The 23,196-nt window shown below is 41.4% G+C and overlaps 1 protein-coding gene across 2 annotated transcripts in view; it reads right to left on the bottom strand.

Annotated features, from left to right (window-relative positions):
• The window catches only part of Foxo (forkhead box, sub-group O), a 276,490-nt gene extending 253,856 nt beyond the window's left edge, over positions 1-22,634 (bottom strand). For both annotated transcript variants that reach the window (XM_076316421.1, XM_076316422.1), the window contains exon 1: positions 20,752-22,634. In XM_076316421.1, the coding sequence (XP_076172536.1) occupies positions 20,752-21,195 (444 nt within the window). In that variant the 5' untranslated portion in view covers positions 21,196-22,634. The remainder of the gene's footprint in view (positions 1-20,751) is intronic.
• Between the last annotated feature and the right edge of the window lie 562 nt (positions 22,635-23,196).

A 23,196-nucleotide genomic window follows, 5' to 3' on the forward strand; every position in this document is an offset into this window, starting at 1 on the left:
CTTTTTAATTAACGTTTACGACCTAAATTCGGCGAGACTTTGCCGCATCTACGACATACATCTAATTTATGCATCGCTGTTACAAAATGAAATTCATTAGAATGAATTTCAGAGAAATCCTTGTTGACGAATATCATCGAGTCAAGGATGTATTCTTTTCCTTTTTTGGGGCAAAAACATTGAGTTTTCTCTTTTACATTTTCTGTAAGTACGCAAGAGTCACGACAAACAGAACCTCGAAGTATCTCCGTTATTTGTCATTGCGTCGAAAAGGTTCTCTAGACAAAGTTTCACTATTCGAAGAGGTGTATACAGCGATGGGAAACAAATTTTATCAAGGTCACTTTTTTAAGTCAATTTAAAGATTAATTGCACGTGGACTTTCTTCGACAGTTGTCTTGAATCAATTCTCAGTTCGTATTTCCGTGTTCCTGACGCTAAATCGAAGAGTCTTTTTCTTATATAGTAATTTCCGTTATTAATGATTAGATCGAGTAACAAGGTTTCGCACGTATTACGAGTTTCGTAAGTGATATTTAAAAATATAAATGATCGATTGACTCGAAACTTTATACACACGCTCTACAAACATCCCTTTGCAGGGGTAATAATACAACCCCGACTTTCTCGTCGTATTATCCATTGGCATTTTGTTGTATCTCATTTTTTTTCAACGATTCTGCTACCTGCTATAGAACAACTCTATTGATTAAAAATCATTTTAAATTATTCATTCTACTTCAGTCTCTTAAAGACGATTTATGTCCTTGCCTATAACCTTTCAACTATTAATGTTTCTTTTTATATGAAAATTTCTTCGGAGATGTATAAATATATAGGGAAACCTAACGATCAAAATACGTTGTAGTTCCTTTAAAAAGAAATTGCAATTATTACGTATTTCCGACCTGTAAAATGCGAATGCTCCCTTAAGTATCAATCTCCTATATATTACGTAAAATCTCCAATATCCAACTAAATAAAATGTAAATTTTCCTAAGTACTATAACTAATAATAGGTATAACAAGTTGCAGACGCGGTAAATATTTTTGGAAGATCCAATTTCCTGTTTCTTTTATTTACGTACAACATGTATATATGTATTAAATGTATTCGTTGACCAACAGTTGTATGATTACTTTCAATATTATCCGACCAGTGTCGCGACTATCGTGAAAAATGTCTTTAAAGATCGATTATTTCGGGATTTGAAAAATGTGAAAAGTGCGAGAATCCGTGTTTCCCATTGCTCCGATTGTAACAGGTAACGTTATCTACAATACTTTGTTTATTTCACTGTTCCATATTATCGTTATCGTTGTATTACTTCGTGCTGCGTATTCGACGACAAAGTACCGTTTAATTTTCCGCATATTAAGCAACATTAATACACGTGCACTTTCTATTATCTTTCTGAAATTGTAAACCTCGGTGTATCGAGTCACTGCGACGCGGCGCGAACAAGTACAATCTCTGCGAGGTTGTTTTTATCGAACGTATCGCGAAGAAGAATACGAATCTTGTACGGAAGATTGAGCGATCGTAACGTTGGTAGATATGAATTAGATTATAAATTTAAGCAGGCAATTGTACAGGGGATACGTGAGATCGAGCGAATGGTACGACTTGGTTGGAGATTTCGAGAAATGTAATGTGCACGTGCGTGACGAGTAGCGTTGATCTTTACGTTAAGAAACAATTAAACAGATATAAACATAATTCTCCCATTATTCTTGGTTCCCTCGCACGATCGTGTACCGTAACCAAGGGGACACGACAGGGTTAAACTCGTTCGCGAAACGAAGAGTGTCCAATGAGCAGGAGATAATACGGCCGCGTAACAAGCACCGGGAACTTCTCGAGCCCTTGCAGCTCGATCGTGTACAATTACAGTGACACCTGTTCGCGTGAGAATCGCTGCGCTTTTAACGCGATAGTCGCGATAAAAGTTGTCAAGTTTTTCAGCGTGCGTCGAGTAGGTTGACTCGGTACTCTTCGAGCGTAGCCGAGTTGCGTCGTATTTCAATGACCGGGCACGGGTGTGTGGGTCGAGTGCGTTACACGCGCGCGGCAGCCGCTGGCACACGCGCTTGGGAAAATATTTTATACGGGACACCGTGACTTGTCGTAGAAAAAGAGAAACGATATAACCCGGCGCGAGAGATAGGCGGACAGAAGAGCCGAAAGCAGGGTGGGCGCGATGAGGGACGGACGCCTGGAAGCGTAGATACTTAGGGACACGAGCGTTGCAACGTGGAAACGAACCAAGAGGAACGGAGAGGCTCGACTCGGGCAGAGAAGGGCGACTAAATAGCACGCGAGGTCAGTGCCTTGAATCGGAGATCGGGCCCAATCAGTTTCAAGCAGATAAAACTTGTGTCGTAGTTTCCAGCGAGGTCTTGCTTAACGAAGAACCTCGACTCCGAACGAATTTTCGTAATCGGCGTCTCAACGAGACCCGGGACATGCTCGAAAATGAACATTTATCTAGAGTTACGATGATACTTTCGTGATGATACACTCTCGCGACGCCAACCGACGCCACCGAAACTTACAAAGACGTGGTTCGCTTCGATACAAGCTCCATAGCTCGACGAATTTTTCTACGCCAAGTTCGGCGAATACGTGTCATTCGAATACTCGACTTTTCAAATACTCGACACACCGATCGAGTATCTGGATACATTCCTGGTATTCGAGTACTGCGTTACGGATCGTGAATCAAGGTCTTCGAGTTTCTCGTTCTTCTTGCAACTCTTTTTATTCGAATAGCTAATAATACGATAACGATACATCGAATAAGAGCATTCCGATAATGATATTCGAATGTACAATTGTTACGTAAACAATTTTGAATTTTTTACACAATACAATTTGACTCTGCGTGCTCTTAAACGTCCCGGTGATGATAATATTCTTCTTATTAGCCTAATAGACAGTCGGTATATTATTTATCGACCGTTACGAATCGTACGTAATACGTCTATGCACAGTGATTCGTTTCCCACTCGTTGAGAGTCCAGTTTAATTACCTCCCAATTTAAGTCGGATGAGTAATTGCTCGCGTACAACTACGCACCCGTGTCTATTATTACCGTTGCCTTCGACATTTTTCTACGAAAATTGGTATCGCAGATTTGATTTCAAAATCTCGTTGCGTTTGGCCATTACCTTTCCACGACATTCGATAACAATCGATAGATTAAATAAGCTATAACAGGTCTATTTATAGGCTTTTCGATACGGTCAATTGGAATACGTTGATGTAGAAACGATCAAATTTGAATTTTCGAAATAGGTCCTTTATACGTTGTCGTTTTTATCAACAACTTATCCCCCAATATTGTTTTCAATGCTGCACCGCTACTCCGTGTCTCTGACTTGAAATTGTTTAACGTAGCGAATAATACTAACGATTCCTGTGTATTACAATTCTGTCTTGGTGCGAATATACCACGTATAACCTTAATGTTTCCGAGTCTCGTGCAACGAGGTTGTCTCGTAATTGTCGTATAATTATGTACACGCGTATGAGCTTGATAATGTACGTCTCGCTATCATCGATAATGTCTGTGACCCGGGAGTGACCTACGATGATCGTTTGCTTTACTCTCGGGACACCGTTAATATCGCCAGCGAAGCAGACTTCTTGGTTTCGACGAATAATTTTATGCGCCCTCTCCTCGCACGAAATATTAAAATTTCTGGCCACCGATTTAACCACAATTTTTATACAAGTTTACACGTTTCAAGTTTCCATACATTTACGAATCGAATTAACGCGCTTCGATGCCTTTTTTATTCTTAAGATCGTCAACCGTTGCGTTAACTATTCCGAGTTGCTTCGGTCGATTGACTTTTAACACATTTCCTCGATCGTTTCCCGTAACGTGCCACTTTTTCAAATCTACACGCATCTCTATCGTTGAACGTGCTACCCAGTAGGTCGTCGTTTCGTTGCATCGGTCAAACTCGAATCGGTTTGACCGATTTTCCGTTGACACAATTACACATTTTTCTCCGTCACTTATTGGTTACGTTCTCTCTCTCTCTCTCGTTTTTACAGAAAATGGATCTAATTTCCACGAATAAGCGCATAAATATTTCAAACGGCCACAAGCGTGCAACGGATAACAGCAATAGCAAGCGAGGAAAGGACAGATACACGTGTCTTACGCAAGATACACGTTGGACTCCGCACGTGCGTATGTACGTTTGGAATTAAACGGAGAGGATTTGCATGTAATCGTAAAGACACTTCCGTGTTTGCCGCATCCAGAATTTTTTTCTCGGGGACAGCTCCTCGTTTAATTAACAAATCCACCCGGTTGATAGCTCCTCGAATAAGCTCCGATCAAGGCCATTTCCCATCACGGTGAATCCTACAATGGCAGCCCGCTGTTAACTATCTTTTCCGCCGGACGATATTTCATTTGTTGAGCGTAGGTATACGTACATCGTCGCGTGGAAACAACGGCCTCTGTGGCTTTTATCGCGAAGAAACGCTTTGTTAGATGCTCAGCCAACGAGCGTATAAGGGTTGCGTGGTATTCTTGTAACAACATTGAGATAAACTGCGACACAAATGTAGCCGCGCACTTGTGCATATAGCGTGCGAGTTGCACGCTCGTACCTTCGCTCGACGCGCGTGTCTGTCCGCGAAGCGCAACATACGTAACGAATGTGCGATACTCATTAGGAGAGTCAAGGGTATGTTACGTGAAGAGTGCGGTTACGCTCCGTGTCTGACATTACGTCACTGAACGTGCATCTATCGGTACACATGCAACAACCGCGCGTTTAGCATCAAGAACGTGCAAGCGCCACCGAAACGCGATATCGTCTACGGTTGAAAGGGAAAACGTTTCTTTCGTTTTTTCAGAACGTTGCTCGATTTTCATGCCGCGGCGGTACACTTAATCGCGCTCAAACGATGCACGATTATTGCGCAGGACGTTGCTTCGATTGTGTACGCTCCGAAACGACGAAGCGAGGGGGGATGTAAACGTATCGACTTCGAACGATCCGTCATTTTTGTAGAAAGCAATTTTCGAACATTCCGGATCAGCGTTTCGACTTTCCTCAATCTTTATACAGGTTGTAACGAACGGTGGGTTCAAACGACAAGAGAAATTATTGAACGATGAATTTCTCCCTTTGAAGCAATATCCACAAAGTCAATTGTCTCGATACAATCGAGATTGCTGTTGAATTTTATACACGGTGTATTGTAAAATTTCGTAGCTGCAAGTTACTTCGGTATCGATAATTGTTCGATCGAATTGCACCAATAGCTTCGTAACATCGAAATTTAGAAAGTATCTAAATAAAAATATCGCGTAATCGAAGCAACGTTAAAAATAATACTACAACGAAACTTAGTCCCTGTACTCGTCGATACGTCGAGACGATCTTTACGAAATTCCGTATCTTTTTCGTGAATACCAGTGTTTGTGTTTCTAAATTATTGTAACATGGAAGTAACCGTTAAAATCGTGAATAAATATTCAGAATGAAATTTCTCAATGATACGACACGGCAACGTCGTCGTAACAGCATCACTTCTTGTCTATGTCGAACAAAGTAATTCGTCCCTGAAGAAGTTTAAACAGATAACCAATAGTGTATATAGAATATAGGCGTTACGTTTTGGATATATAGGTCGGTAAATATATAACTATACGTATATTGTTTATAAACACCGATAACATTGATCGTGACTCACACGAACCTCAAACCTAGAACAGCTGAATGAAGAACGATCAATTTGATCAATTCACAGAACAAAAAGAACAAATTTTGCGTTCAGGTAGTTTGAATTCATTTTACGATCGAATCGATGAATTCGTTTAGTCGTAAATAATTGGTTACCATGTACTTCCTAATTGCCACTTGCACAGTTTTAGGAAAAACACGGTACAAATTTATCGGCCTATTTGTACTCTAATCGGACCGAAGGATCCATTTCTGTCGCGTTTCGAAACAGGAAACGTAACACGGAAATGTGCAGGTAAAGGAGCACCGACAAGCACGAATAATAGCTCTAACGTATTAAGCAAGTAACAGTTGAGTGCGTAAATTTGCCGATCTGTCGGTGAAATAAGCGATACCGCATTTTAACGTATTATTAGCGCGACACCATCGTGTTCGCCTTCGAATAAAAATATCGCCTCTCAAGGAATTTCGAACGTTGCAATTGAGGCGAAACTGTTTCGCGTGTGACCTGCGAAGAAATTAAATAGATAATTATTGTCACTGAGAATTGATGTTTCAACGTGTATAAATCGATCGTCCTTGGGGATAACTGTTGCGTACGTGGATAAAACGAAACTCGTTCTAAATACTTCAGCGATGAAAAAGGTTTGTAGAGGGTATAATGCTGAAAATACGAAACGAAATTTAAAAAGATGTGTTTCGATCGTACGTAATATCTGTAGAACAGTGGTATTTACTCAATTGCCACTGATAACGGCTCCGATACGATGACACTCTTCGAACTTGTAGCGGAGAATCGGTTAGAGATAGAACGCACCAATAGTCGAGGCAACGGTTACGATTCTTCTTCATTATTCATCGAAAAAGAAAAAACGAACGACGACGATAACGGTGGCAATAAGTACACTCGATTCGGGCTACCCGATGATGGGGAAATGCACGACGATTCGAACGATTAAGAAACAGACGCTGCGATATTGTGTCCGACGATGTGCTTGAAGGCGATTGCCAAAAATTAGAATATAAAATTAGATACTGATCTAATCGTACCGATGTGCTCCAATTAGCTGCCGCGGATGTTCTACAAAATGATAAAATTCCAGTAACGGAGCGTGCAACAAACCACAGTCATCGAAAGTAAAAACTGTTGCGCAAAGGAAAATCAATTGTGTTCAACGTTATGTACGTTGGAACGTCGCGTCGTCTGGAATTAAAAGACCATTGTGACGAAACAGATAAGGAGTATTTACACCTACAAATATGGATACAACTTGACAAAATGGTACCTACGTTCTTCGACACCGCGACACGTATCGAAGTTGCAGAGCAGCATTTTATCGAAGAGTTTTATCGAACTTGGTCGTATCGTCTACTAGAAACTGTTAAGATAAAATCATCATCAGCGTGTAAATGAATTCATCGAGACAATGGAGGCTCGGAAAAGAATCTGTTCGACGATGTTTTTTGAAAAAGATCTTTCGATAAGATAGCAACCCGTAAAGGCCAATAACTATCCGTTCGAACCTCGTGAGACAAAAAAGATACGTGCAGAATATGGAACAGTGTATTGTAAAAACGTACTACACATCTCGTATGCAAATGACGATGGATTTGAAATAACGTCGAGAGAATACTCGACGAGGAATTTGAAAAAGAACAATGTCGCAAGGATTCCGCTCTTACAATAAACATTACGAGTATATTAAGAGAATTCATGGACCATTCTCGTTTGGATGCGAACAATTTTTTACGATTTTAATAAAAGAAGGAACAGAACAATATACCCGAATTATATTCGTTGATGCATCTTGTTTATGCTACAATTGAACCGACTTGGATAATTAATGTCGATGCGAAATGTTCGAAGTTATAAATTACAAAACTGTAATAAAAAGAAAAAGAAGCTCTCTTTGCCGAATCGATATAGATGTTCGTATATCTACCACGTTTGTTAAAATTTTGCTTCGAACTTGCTTCGCGAAAGTATAATTTAAAATATTCGAAAAATTATAACGTATAATTCGTAGAAACGTACCAATAATTTTCGTAGCTCTATTTTTGTAAGGATTACTCAATTCTAACATAAAAATATCGGAACATCCTGATCTCCCTTGATTTATTACCAATATTTAAGTTATTATTTCTAAACGAATTACCTCCTGAAAATATAACTTTTACTTTTTCGATAGGTTCGCGTCGAATACAATATAATCTCAATGATTTGAATTCGAATAAATCCACTATTCGAACGTTCTATTAATCGAACATTTCAACTTACGTGAAACAAATATTCGTCTCTGTGGAAATTAAAACTCGATTTATAACGATTTGTCGCAAAAGGAAAAGTGTACTAATCGGTAAAGTAATGTCGTCGAATGAAACGAATGATTCGAAAGTAACGATAGAGTTAAAATATTTTTTTACACTAACGAGTTCTGAGTGAAGAGTCGATCAAAGATACTAAAGGTTAAAATATTCCCAAATATTTGTAATTCTGTGAAAGAAACGAAAGAAACTTAAACGGCACGATGAAATACGTTGGAAAATTTATTCTTAACCTTCGTTGTTTCGCTCGCGATATACTTACAACACTGAAAACCGAGAAAATAACGATCGTCAATATACGTATTTGCAAATTAAAAATAAGCTATACTCCGAGTGAATTTGTCTAGTTGGAACGTTGGACGATACGTAAGTGAGCGGTACGAGTTAATTTTACAAATTGGGGGAATTGCAATTGATAAACGATGACCAGAAGCAACGTGTACCGTAACACGCGAATCTCCCGTGTCGCGTTTCAAATTACGGGAGCATCCGTCGAGTTTCTTAATTACCCGGTGAGATGTTTTAATAATCCACCATGTGTTGCGAACTTTTTCGCGCGTACCGATTTCCAGTCTGTATTTATTCGATCAACGATTGCCCGGTTCGATCGGATTGATCGTCGAGCGTTGCCATCGTTTCCTTTGTTTCGTAAACGTGATCGAACGGGATTAACAAATTACAAGTCTGAAATAACTCGAATACAAAAGGCCTCGAATCGTACGAAGACACGGCTCGGTAGAAGAAACCCTTTCGATGAATCAACGCTACGAATCGTAGAATCGACACGAGCGTAAAAACGCTCGTCTCGCGAAACAGTGGTCGCGCGGAAGTACGCGATCCCTTGACCGCCGGGCGCCTCTACGAGAACGGAATTCGACGCGATTAATTAGACGCCACGCGTCCGTAACATCGGTAGACAAGGTGAAAAGCTGTTACGCTTCTGCAAACGGTATCGCGCGGCTCCTAAACGATAATTGCGCTTATTTGAGGGTGACACGACTCGCGGAAGGAATTCAAATAACAAGAACCTGTCGCGCAAGACGCCTTCGAGAGTCACCGAGAACATCGCCCGAGGCGAGAAATTCTACGAGAGAAAGGTGAACTGCCGATGTAGCGGCGGATCGGGCGAGGCTATAAAGCGCAGCCGGCATGATTCTGTCGCAATTTACGGCCTGGAAATCGCAGCTTTGCTCCAGGCAAGGTAAATAGAGTGTTGACCACCACGAGTGCCGAGAACCGACAGCTGACGGGAGGGACGCACGCGTTTCAGAAACGGAAGCGGCATACCTGTACGCGCTGCTGCGCCACGCAATCGGCCGCGATCTTTACTTATAACGAAGATCTATCGATACCTTCGCGAGAAGTGACACCCAAGACCGCCAGAGATCGTCGAGGAACGGACACACGTGCCCGTGATGATTCGCGAGCGCTGTTACGAAACCACTGGTTTTTGGATACCCTATAGAATTTATTGTCGCTAAATATAAAACGGGCGACCTACTATCGTCACGTTTCCCCGAGGATCTATGTTCCGAGTTTCACGATCTTCGCTAGAGACGCGTTCACCGATGAAGATCGTACTCGGATACCGTCCAACTCGCGACTCGGTTGCTCGGGAATAGCGATGGGAGATTCGAATCTGGCTACGTGCTTGTTATTAACCCGTTCGTCGCCCGAAATTTTGAACAATTGGTCCAACTCGATCACCTCGGACGATACCGTTAGATCGATTACTGTTGTTTTTAGATAAATACCGATTGGTAATACGGTAAGTTGGGCACGAAAAGGTTGAAGGGCCTTCCGGTGAGTGTCAAATAGGTATTCCATTAGTTGTCATTGGTATTGATAAATATGATAAATTTGATCGTCGTCACTTTCGTTTATATGTGTAACCTATACTCGAGTGTATTCTTCGAACTTTGAATTTACCGATAAGAACATTTTCTCGTTTACAAACGAATATTTACAATTTATTGTAAATTTTCTATCGTTCGTCTTTATTAAACGTATTCACGAATACATTCTTCTTTTCTGTTCAATCGGTTTGCTTGTCAAATAATCTATTTCAGATTAGTCTCCAATCGACTAACCATTTACGAAATCGTTAGTAAGAGGTACTCGATGACATTTCTCGAAGTATCGATGCAATTAAGTATCATTGAGATCTCAACAAGACAACGATTCAATCGAATAAATCTTTATCCAAATACTCGTTCGAATAGTTTTTATTATTTTTCGCGTAGTACGTTGCGGCGAGTTTTTGTTTTCAAAAACCGATCCCCTTTGTAGAAATTCTTCGTCTCGATGCTAAAGCAGAGGGAAAATGAAGTACAAACGGAAATGTATTATTCTATGTAACACATTATTCTTGTTCGAGAATCGTTATCTCGATGCAATTATTATTCCTGTAGTTGTATTCGTTTCATTTGTTTCTTTTCCTTAACCTCTTCAAGGATACTGGCACGTACGTATACAAGATTCGCGTGTACGCGTGTACGTACGTGTACCTTTTATACGCTTTTCGATGTTCTAAAACGGAGGTAACCATTAAAATTGTAAAATATTCGTAATTATTACAAATTACCCAATTATACGACACGATAGAATCTTCGCAAAATCGATAGACGTCATGGGTCGACATCAATTTGAATTTCTGCTTGTTTCGAATAGAATAATTCATCCTCGAAGCGGTTAAACTTCAAGGATTCAGCGCGAACAACTATAGGAAATTCTTCGGATTTAATCCTTAAAAATCTATCGATTACGTTTCAACGATCGTATTAATCGTCTAGCGTTGCCATCGTTTCCTTCATTTCGTAAACGTGATCGAACGGGATTAAACTCACGAGTCTGAAATAACTCGATTACAAAAGGCCTCGAATCGTACGAAGAATAGGCTCGATAGAAAAGTATCGAACGTGATGTACGAATGGTGGCAAAACGCGTTTCAATTCCCTCGTTACTTGAACAGTTTTCGCGAAACATGCGGGTCTGACCATTAGAGTTCGACTCTACTTATTCGTCCATCCATTTCGGTGATACGCGTTTCTCGGAAAGATCGTCGAACAACGAACTACGTACGTACGAAAAAATCGGATGAAGCTTCCAGCGGTCCTGACGGTCGCGGGCCCAAAGTACACGGAGGGAGAGATGACCTCAAGATGATGATATCGGCAACGTGGTCGTCGCAGGGTCGTACACAGTGCCGGCGGCAGAGAGAGGGAGAAAGATCGCGGGAGTGGGGAGAAAAAGAGATCGACGAGAGAGACGCGGCAACGACGCCAGTGTTGCTTCGTGCAAAAATAACGTGGAAAGCCTGCTTTAAACTCACCCGTCCGCACTCACTCGAAATATACGCAGCGCGCACGTGATCCCTACACCGAATCATTTTCAAATCTCATTGAACGGTCGACGGTTTGGAAAATTCGCATTAATTGCAACGCTAATGACGACCCGAGCGTCTAAATGCTGCGAGCGAGCGAGCGTTCGTTCGTTTCGATGGCGAGTCGCGGGTGTGCACACCGTAAATGGGCAGGCATCTCGTGCGAACCGATGCCACGGAGATCGTTCGGTCCATCTTGGTCTCCTAAATCCGATTTTCTAACCAAGTTACGATTCTCGGTGAATTTTCTGGTAACGGTAATTACGCTCAGTTCCCACGGTTAATTGGAGGCCAATGTACGAGCTCGCGAACTTCGAACTGGACCCGTCACCGACCCTCTATCAACTCAAATTATACCACCGGAAATGCACGCATCGTTTTCACGAAAATATTTTTCACACTTTGCTTCGAAGATTGACCATGTTCGCACACTTTCGTTCCAATACTTCTCTTCGTTTTTCAGATCGTTTCTACATCCGTTGGCGCAAAGAGTGTCCATTTTGTTCTTCTCGAATCTTTCAAACACGGTTTCTAACGTTGTCCGTGTCATTGAATAAATTTCGCGGGTAACTGTACAGACGGAAATGCTTTCTCGGGAAATCTCGCGAAAGTCATCGTTTGAAAGGCTGAATCGTCATTGTTTTGATTCGGATCGATGATTCTACGGCTCAATGATTCCGTTTTATAGGTTATTGTGTCTTTTGGAAGAAAATGTCGATAAAATATCACGAGCCGAACTTAATTACAGTTACATCGAATTTGTCCTTTTCGAAAATAAAATATTACTAAACGAAAATGAATACAAGTGCTTACATACATTTGGACGAACACATTCTCCCAATAATACACGTAGATCAACGATCTTCTCTTATCGCTTTTGTACGTACCTACTATTGACTATTAAACTACGTGCACAGAGAATGTGCGTGTAATCGAGATTCTGAAAGATCGTTGAACAATTTCGTTTCCTTTTTCTACTCCTTTACCAGTTTACACGATGCCTTTGTAAGATTCCAAAAAGTGACCCGCGAGACCGTTTATCATTTCGGATAAGTCTAATGTGGATCCTCGATCGGTATAAAAAATATTTGAATCGCCAAAATTTCCGGATATTCGAATACGGAAACATTGGACGAGTAATCTCAACACTCGTCGAGACGATATAAAATCCCAGTAGGGTAGCAACGAAATGAGAAGCCACAGCGAAAGAACAAGAGCGTTCGGAGTTGTGGACTAATGATCGAAAATTCTCAGACGACTGCTACGCCCGATTTCCGATCGTTAGAGAATGACCGTCTAATCGACATAGGAACGCAATTTTCATAGCTTTATAACGACAGCTACGAAGTTCCGATGCAAAGTACTACAGACAGACGAATAAGTGACCTTTGCCGGTTTTACGGTTCTCGATGCTTCTTCGTACGCGTTGAGATTCTACGGCTTTGAGAAATCGGGTTCAACCCACCCAGGCGCCAGTATTGCTTAAGGGCTTTTCACATTTTGGAAGAACCCGAAGACCTTTCCGAAGACCTTTCCTCGGCTCTCTATACCAGTAATATCCAAAGGGTAGAACCAGGCATCGTAGACAACCTCGTCCGCTTTCGAGCTCCAAGGTCGAGTTTTCGATTAATATTTCTAGCCGGACCTCGGAAGTTTGAGCAATAAGAACGCGACAATCGTTGGTGCGAGCTGATGTAGGTAAAATCAATTTTCAGAGGTAAAGTCCCAATTAGCGACGCGTGTTTTGATTACCGATGGTATTAGAAAATTCCATGTATTTTTTTTCTTCAACTAAATTCTCAAGGAACAAACAAGACACCGATATTCGAATGTTCGTCTATAGGTGTACCAATTATCGTTTCATCGATGTGAGTACAACTACTCGACGATACAATGGAAGACGCAATAACGACTTTCTTAATATTTTTTGCAAAATTGAAGCAGAATTTTTATAATATCTGAAAACATCAATCCGTAAAATCGCTATATCGATTTTACATTCGAAGCATTCTCTTTTGTCGCGAACATTGTTCGCTTCAAATTTTATTGCATCGTCGCGTCCAAAATAATGATTACAGTACTGTCGATATCGATGTATTTGGAGAACGTAATTTATTCAAAATAAAGAATACAATGCTTTCGCCAAACTGTTATTGGTAAATTTCATCAACGATATCGAACGGATAAATCGAGTATCTGTGACTAGCTTAGCGAGAAGCGATCGAAATATCGTGTACTTTAATCCAATAATACCGAAAACAAAACAGTCGGAAAATTATACAATACCTAGTATATGTAACTAAAATTGCGCGTACACGAGATTTAATCGAAATAGGATGAGAATGAAATCTTACGCACGAACGGGTTAACAAGGTGCCGTATAAGCGTTTTTAATGATTCATTCTTTCGATCGTTCTTCGATTTGAACGCGAGAAAATCGACGTCGAAGAATACGTAGTTTGGTAACCAAGTGTAACGCGACTGTTACGAAGCTAGATAGAAAACGTAAAACCCGCAGAAAATTTGCATTTCTCTATCTAGGGCATGTCTATTCGACACAAATAGTCTCGCGGGCTACTTTCTCTAACCAAAAACTTCTGAGGGCATCGTATAAACTAAAAGAGAAAAGAATGGTAATGAATCGATTCCCAACGATTTCAGTTTCCTATAGTTCCTTTTCGTGCTCGAAATGAACAGATAAACCGAAGACGTAGATTTTAATAATTAAATATGCCTTAGGATTTCGCGTGCACTAAACGGAGCAAACTACAAATGATCTTCAAAAGCTGGGGTAGAGTTATCGGAGAGCGGAAAACCAAGGCGTCTCTTGTATCTATAATCAGAATTGAACAATCCGTTGTTAGAGAAGTCGTTACGAAACGTTGAACTTGCAAGTTCTCTTGCCGAAGATAAAAATTACGTAAAAAGTCTTGTTTAGAATCTTTTAGTTTCATATATACATATATACGACTCTGATACAATTTATTTCTTTCGCGGGCTGCGATTTGACCGAGGTTGATCCAAGAAAGTCGATCTACGCTGAAAGTTCGGTACCACGTTGCGTCGTGGAATAATTAATGGAACGGGTCGCTTGAAATCCGAATAGCGACCAGAAAGGGTCTCGATTACTATCAATTGTTCCACCTCCTAACTAGAACAGAGACCGTACGTGCGTTCATATGGAAATGAGAAAGCAACGGCTCGAGATTGTAGGAACTACAGCGCCGATAACGATACGGTAACGAGCCTAAACACCTGTATTTCACACGAATCAGGCCAGCAATAATAGGAGATGAATATGTATTTAGTTGCGTACCGATGGCCATGTTTGACGCACACAACGCTCCAATGTATCATAAGCGACGCCAAAGAATGCATTTCCACGCATGCAGACAAACGCCAGAGATATGGATATCTGTTCAAACACTATGTCAGCGTTTGTCAGCTTATATCTGAAGTTGTTCGGTTCGTTGGAAGAATTGCAACACTTACAAGGACTTAAATGTATCAAGTCTGTGTTACTAAAATATGAGATTTGCGTTTCAATCGTTTGGATTCCAATCCGACCGACTCGATGTTGAACAATATCCTGAATTCCTGGAAATTTTTGGACCGTCCTTTGAAAAAAATAATAATATCAAAAATGATAAAAATAGTATTCCTAAAAGTAATGGAAATTTGATTCGTCCCATCGTTTCGTATCGTTTATGAGCTTCTTGTTTCAGTCACTCGAAGAGCAATCGTACGTCGTGTATGTATACGTAATTTTGTGTTAAGCTATTTCCTGGTAAAGAATTTTTCGAAGAAACAAACAGTAACGAAGGTATGCGTTTTTTCTAAAAATTCAAGCTTATCGAGATTATTGAGGAGATCCGATGAAGAAAATTAAATACAAATCGAGTAATTTGCTATTCACTGTCTGCTCTTATTAGAAAATACGAAATGTTACGAAACGGTGACACTCTTAATCAAGATTCCGATAAAACAATTCTGCCTTTCCATATTTTCGAAACGCAAAACCAAATTTTTTCATCAAAAACGAAATTTTTACGATAACAGCAGCAGATTAATATCAAACTAATCGACGCAGAAGTTTATCCAATTGCAGGCAATATGACACATGAACGTGGTCGCGCAAAAAGCTATTATTACAGTAATTTACGAATCGACTTACAGATCAAAATGTTGTACCTATATCTCTCAAACTATTACTTTTCGAACATATGTACGTCTTTATTAAGAATTTTTCGTTTCTTTTAGCAAGTTTTATCATCCCCTAAGTTTTGCAATCATGGTTTAATTACACTCTGTATCGATACAAAATACGTTCAGAAACGTGATTCTTTGATTCTTTCGATAATAACAGTATTCGTTAATAATGAAATATCAGTTCGAAGCAAACTCATACCATTGCTAGAATTATTAAACCTATTATTCCACAAAACTCTCTAGAAAAAAGAATATTTAATCGGATGAAGTTAAAACGTTAGATACAGACATTTAATTACGTACAACATGATATACAACAAACAACTAACTAATCCTAAATCGTGACATTACAAATACGATCGAAAGATCGCTTATTATTTTATAATGTAACAAAAGATCGAACGCGAGATCGTGAAGCAATTTCTCCTAAGCTACGTTTAACACGAGTTACCAGTGAACGAGGGAAATGTATCCAAATGTACGTAACGAGCAAACTATCCAAATTTTATTCTCCATTGTACAGAGGAGAAGCAACGTAACTGGGGATAAATGTTGAAAGTCTCAGTCTCAATCTCAGAACTGTGGCCGCCGTACACAATAGTTATGCACGTCGCAGATAATGCCGACTATTCTCGTTTATTTATACGCTCACGCATACGCGGACACTCATGCGTAGAGAGAACACACTGGAAGATGCAGATATCTGTACGGACACCACGTGATTGTACGTCGCTTCGCGCCTTGCATCTGAAGTTCGCAGCTGCAGAAAAAAAACAGATTTTGCGCAACGAAGATCTTTTATTGCTAATTTCCGAACCTTGGGATCCAGCATGTTTCTCTGGATATTTCTCTGGGCTAAAATCTACTCTTCTTTTTAAGTATACGTTTAACGTTAACAAGTGCATCGTAGGTGAATTATCATCGTGATTAGCGATGACGGTTCAATATTTTAGACAGAAGAGCGTAACGCAAATGAAATACTTTTCTCTCAAACTCGCAAAACTCGACGTGTTACGATTTTACGTAACACGTAACAATTTTTCCATCGAATCAGGTTAATCAACTTTAATTTGTTTCAGCTCTGTGTTACAGTTAGGTATTTCGATATTACTGGGTTCTCGTGTCGTAAGTTCTTTCTAACTTGTTTACCCATTTCCTATCCTTTATTCTGATTTTCTTTGTTTATTCTCTTACGTGTCTCTCGTATTTTCTTTCTTTATCCAATATATACGTTAAAACCTGTGCGTTAATTCCGAAGTTTTGTATTATAAATTATACGTTTGTTACACCTGAAGAAGACCATAGAGCAATGTGGTCGAAACATCGTGTTTTGAAAGTTTACACACTTAAGAAGAAACTGTTTGTATTTCTCATCGTATCTCGGCTCTGATTACCAATGAAATATACTTCTAACGATAACGAATCGAACACTGTTGAAAAGCGTTGTATCTTTTAAAAACAATATTGTCCGATGAATTTTTTTGTGACCATCGTCGAAATATTTTCTTAGGATTGATTATTGTTTAATGTATTCTCTAATCGTTGTTTAGGATTCAAATTGCGGATAATAAGTTTAATTGTCTCGAATTGTTCGAATTCGCGACGATTTAATTTCGTTTCATCTTTTCGAGTAAATTTCGTCATAGCTCTATCTTTATTTACACTGAAAATTTGTTCGTTCACTTACAGTATAAACGAAGATGAGGAATTTTTCCATTAAACTTTCCACTGATTCGGAATTTAACATCGTTTGTATGTGCAATGTTATTTTTGTAAAACTCGGGAAGACAGTTTTGATAATGGCCATTTTAATAGTAGACTGGAATATTATTTTGCAGGTGTGTCCGCTATTACATTATCTAGTAATTCGTTTTGCCATTAATAACATTTCATTCTTGATTTTCTCAAACAGCTTCGCACATCGTTTACATTTTTATTTGGTACGCAATTGTAACTCAGTTCGTGTTTTATATAAAAATTATTGAATCATCGCATTGTACGTTCAGCCATCGTCCAGCATCTTAAATTTGATGCTCGAAAAGCGTTGGGCAACCTTTGCTATTTTATAGTAAACATCAGCGTACTTTTTTGGGCAAATATATTATCGGTAATCAAATGTGTGCGAATGTTATCAAAGTATGTAACAGTAGATATTTTTAATGGTTCCTGCGATTAGTTTAGACTTTGTATAGTTGGCATCGTAAGCCTCTTATAGGTTGATGATATCTTGTAATATTAATTACTTATAGGTTTGTTTCATATTTTAATCGTTGTATTATCGTGTTTATTACTAAACTTTTATCGACCCGATGAAAAAGTATCAAAGTTTACGACATTTCTACGAATTTTATAACCAATTTGACACAGGCTAGAGAGACAAATTTAATTTTCTAAGTATACTTCTATACACTTTAACGTTACGTTAAAAACATTTCTCAGTAGCAATTTTTTTTGTTCGATAATTGAATCTATTCTATCTATTCTTGAAATAAATCCAAATACCTACAAAGTCGGAAATGTTTAACAAAAATAAAATATTTGATTCGGCCAAGAATCTTGTTCGCTATGCACGGTGTATTATAGCGAGACTTCTGCAAGTATCCAAGTACGTTTAATCGCGATCGTTATTAAATTTGCGATTTCTATATATTTTACGAATAAACTGCGTAACAATGTTTTACGAAATACTTCTCGAACCATTTACGTATCTTCTCGTATTATCGGTCGGGCAATCGACTACGATGTTTGAAAAGGTGTAACATGTACCTGGATATACTAATGCCTGCACTGTTCGTTTCAATCTGCATTTATATGAATTGTATTAATAAATTGCGGAGCAAACTTCTTTACGAATCGTCGTTCATCGAATCCCGTCTGCTTTCTCATTTTCTTCCCAATCGAGTAAAAAACGCAAGAGACCGTGGAATACCAAAAGAACGTTAATCTTTGTAACGATTAATATTATCACGAACATTGTTCCTAAAATTGGCGGCAAATATTTCTACGAATAGCTTTCCGAATCGTTCGTTTTGTTATTTTTTACCGACCAGACTTCGATGCTCGAAAGAACGCGAAAAGTACAATTCTTCGTACTGTTCGTTATAATTTATATTTTTCTCGGCCGTTTTACGAACAGTTCCACGAACCGTTCGTCTTATTTTCAATCGACTGAAATACTCGAGACGATAAACCAAATTGCATCAACGTTTACGCTCCTACGATTTACATTTTCGTGATTTCTGTTCCGAAATGAAAAATTTACTTTTTAGAATAGTTCGTTCTCGTATACTCTTTATGCTCACTGTCTACAATATACGATGTTCGAAAGAACTTATCGAGTTGAATTTATTCGAAAAGAATCATCGAGATACATTCTTATCTACTTTATTTATCTTCTTATATTTATTTATTATTAACCGTTGTACCCGTTGACACAAGATAACGGGATAGAATAACAAGTGGGAATAATAGAGAATAAACGGTGAAAAATTGTATTGCTGAAAGAATAATGCGCTTGATAAAAATAAAAATAATAATAAGAAGAAAAAGAAGAAGAATTTGAAATAGCCGCAACGTATACACACGTGTTTAGTTACTAGGTGAGAACATTAAATATTGTACTCTCGATAGATTCTCGACATTCGAGACGGAAATCTACCGCTACACGATAAGAGTTGACCTTAGTAACCAATCTATTTTACACTATTTAATTTGGCGCGCTGTTCGTAACGAAATTGAATGCAAGAAGAGCTGAAATTCCTGGACCAAGATAGAGTTTAAATAAAGCAAAATATCGTGACGAATAATTCGGTGATTCCCTGATCTAATTCGACGGGCTATTTTATTTCTACGAACTTGGTCATCGAGATCGCACGATCGCGTACAGCGTGATATTGTTTATCGGAACGTGTTTTATTTGCCTCGATTTCAGAACAACTCGCAAAAGTGGTCCGCTTTGAGGGAGAAGTACCACCGCGGGAAAAGTTTACTTCGCCAACTGTTAAACCGTGTAAATCGATAGCGTGCTTTTTTTAAATTCCGATGCACGGAGATGACGATGCACGCGCGTCGTTAGAAATCGGACCGCGGCTACGCCAATGCGAAAAGACCGCGCGGCTTCTATCGAGATCGCGCTCCGTTTTTTATATTCGTTGTTCCATCTGAGATCGGACACGATTCTCGATTCGAAGTACCGTGAAGTTCGATCGCGAGATCCAAAGGCCGCGTGTCTCTTCGCGAACATCACCGTAGAAACCTTTTCGAGAAACCGAACGAAACAATAATAGCGAAAAAGAAGGCAGACGGAGCACGTGGAAATGAAAAACGGTTAAAAGTTTCGAAAACCTGTTCCCCGTGTTCTATCGCTACTTTTTTTTTTACATACCACGAATATTTTCTATTCGTCGTATTCTGCGCCGAAAAATCAAAAACGACTCACCGGCGCCTTTCTCTCTGTCGTTCTCCCTCCTTTGCTGTCTCGGTCGGTCGGTCTGTCGGTCTGTCGGTGGTACGCACGTGATACCTTTCGACGATGATTCGAGATACGAGTTAGTATCGCGAATTCGGTAACGGAGAATTCTGGATCGATTCTACGTCGAATCTCGCGATCGTTGTACAGTCGATTATTTGTTTCGCGCGGTGAGCAATTTCGACGTTTGCACTCGGGAAGACCGGTACGCGCAAGTGAGAACGATGCAAGGTCGATGTATCGATCGCAACGGAGTCGAAACACCGAATTTCGTCTCAATCGGTAACGATCTCTCGCGAATCGATATCGTTGAATTTCGCTAAAGATTAACGTTGAATTTCGCTAAAGGTTAACGTACGACGAGATACCCTTGGTCGATTTCGCGAAATCGGCATCGAGGGTAGAAAGAAAAATCGGTATCGCGTTCGATGATTCGTTCGACGATGTTGTACCGATCGCGGTTGTCCACGGTAGGTAAGATCTCAGGCGGGAATACGAAAGCGAGACACAAAGGCGCAGACGTAACGACGCGTGGAAGAGGTGCGTTTACCGCGAATGGAATTCACCGTCGATGTATATCAGCCGGCGAATTCTTTCCTGGAAAGATAAGAGGGAATAAGAGGAGAAGGAAGAAAACGAAACGAGACTCACCTTCCATCCAGCGCTGCTGTTGCTCTCCCCCTTCTCTCTGAAGTACGGAATATTCTGCATCATCCATTCATAGATCTGAGACAGTGTCAACCGTTCGTCGGGAGCGCTCGTAATGGCTTGAGTAATGAGATCGGCGTAACTATGATTTCCCCAGGCGTTTCGTCGCGAGGAATTCTTCTTGACCGGAAGCAGCCCGGTACCTTGGCCGAGAGAACCATGTTGAGGCGGTGTGCCACTTTCAACGGCTTCGACGCCTTCTTTGCTAGCCGATACGTTCGGCACCACGTTCCCTTCGATATATTCCTCGGATCTTGGCAACGGCCACGTGTGCGACCGCGCTCTGGTCTGAGGTTCGAATCCGCTCTCAAGGTCGTACGGTACCCCCTGCTGTGGTTGCAACCCGGTCTTCGACCCCGATGCTGAAACCGGCACCGAGTCCATCATGCTAGATTCCTCCGTGTACTCCACTTTGACCGCGAAGCACCTAGAGAGGTGCTGGTCCCGGCAGATATCGCGAGAAATCGCGAGAAATCGCGACAAGTCGCCGTAACGGTCGATACCGCGCTGAGATCGAGACTCTCGATATTGCCAACACTCTCACTCCTACCGGTTAACAGCACACTGGTCGACGTTAACGAGACGAAACCGAAGCCGGGCTCACTTTTGCAACAGCGATCCCGCTCGTTGTTGTGCTCGTTTCTCACTGGGTTTACTTTCCCGGCGTATACTTGCGGAGACAAGTGTGCGTGTATGCGTGCGTGCGTACGTGCGTGCGTGAGTGAGTGAATGCGTACGTGCGTGCGTGAGTGGCTGCTGCGTGCGTGCGTGCGTGCGTGCGTGCGTGCGTGCGTGCGTGCGTGCGTGCTTGCTTACTTGCTCGCTTGCTTGCTTGCTCGCTTGCTTGCTTGCTTGCTTGCTTGCTTGCTTGCTTACTTGCTCGCTCGCTTGCTTGCTTGCTTGTTTGTTTGCTTGCTTGCTTGCTTGTTTGCTTGCTTGTTTGCTGCGTGCGTGCGTTCGTTCGTTCGTGCGTGCGTTCTATCGACGAATCGCGAAAAAAAACTCGCTTCGACTTAGGTGAATCGCGAAGGTAATCGGAGTGTCGCGGATCACCCGAATCGAACTCTCCCGCAACTGGCAGCGGACCGACCGAGAATACACTGTAGGTACGTTGTACTGCGTGTCGCGAGCGAACGAGAGAGAAAGAGAGAAACACGGTGGTGGAAGAGGGGGCAGACCACGTGGTCAAACTCTCTGTTTACAAGCCGCGCCGTCGGTCACGTGGCCATGTTTTGATAGAGAACTTGGCCCACTGCGAGGTTAGGATCTTTGGCTTTGTTGTCTCGCGTCGCGAGCCGAGTACGCTTTCGCGAAACGTTTCGGTGAATCGAGTCGAGGAGCCGCGTCGCGTCACTTTCCGTGCCCGACGTCGCCCAAAGTCCGTCGATAAAATTTCAACGATCGTACGGACGACTCTTGATATCCTCTCGGCTCTTCGAAGGCCACCTTTCTTCCAATTTTTCATCGAAGTTTCCCTGACTGCCCTCCTCTCTTGGCGCCTTCCCGAGTCGTGACACCTTCGATCCTTCTTTTCCCCTTATTCGAGCGACTCGAGTGGATCGAAACGATCCAAAACCAATGGACGCTCGAACTTTGGATCCTCCTCGTGCACTTCCGGTGCGCAATCCGACCAATTCCAACCGCCCGTTACCCACTGATAATGCGGCTAACGTTGAGCGTACACGCAACGACCACGCTCCGAACCTATCTCCGTATCAGACACGCGCACTCGTGATTACTACGGGAATCAAATCACCTCCCTTTTGTATACAACTTGCCGGCAAGGCAGCGCGGCGAATACTGACGAATTCTTTTGGTCGAGAGCCGGAACTGACCGAGCGAAGCCGAAGTTACGAGAAGTGAATTCGTGGCGCCTGCCTCCGCGCGTACGAGAGCGACGAGGATAAGATCGCGAACCTCGAAACGCGCCGGAGGAAGAAAGATCGCCGAGGAGCGAGCGAGAGAGACTGACCGACCGCTCGAGAGAGAGGGAACAAGAGGGTGATCGCGAACCAAGCGAACGAGCGATCTGGTGGGTGGTTCGGCGACATGGAGGGAGTACCGTCGAAGGTGGGGACGAGCCGGCTGGCTACGAGCGAAGGGGAAACACGCGGCAACCGAGCGAGATACCTAGCAAAGAGGTTAGCGGAACGAGAGAAGGAGAACGAGGCAATGGTCTGGAACGAGCTGGACGAAGAAAAGAGGAACGAAGACAAACCGATCGGGGGAGGGAATCAGAGAGGGCAACGTGGTCGGTTAGATCGAAAGGATGGGCGGGGAAAGGGGTACGTTATGCCCCCAGGGCCAGACACTGTTCTCCGTGCACGCTCGAAGAGAGGGAATTCGCACGCGGCCACCTACCCCTATTGATGGCCGTTCAGTTCTCTC

This window comes from Ptiloglossa arizonensis, chromosome 7, assembly GCF_051014685.1.
Source record: "Ptiloglossa arizonensis isolate GNS036 chromosome 7, iyPtiAriz1_principal, whole genome shotgun sequence".
Classification (NCBI taxonomy): Eukaryota; Metazoa; Arthropoda; class Insecta; order Hymenoptera; family Colletidae; genus Ptiloglossa; species Ptiloglossa arizonensis.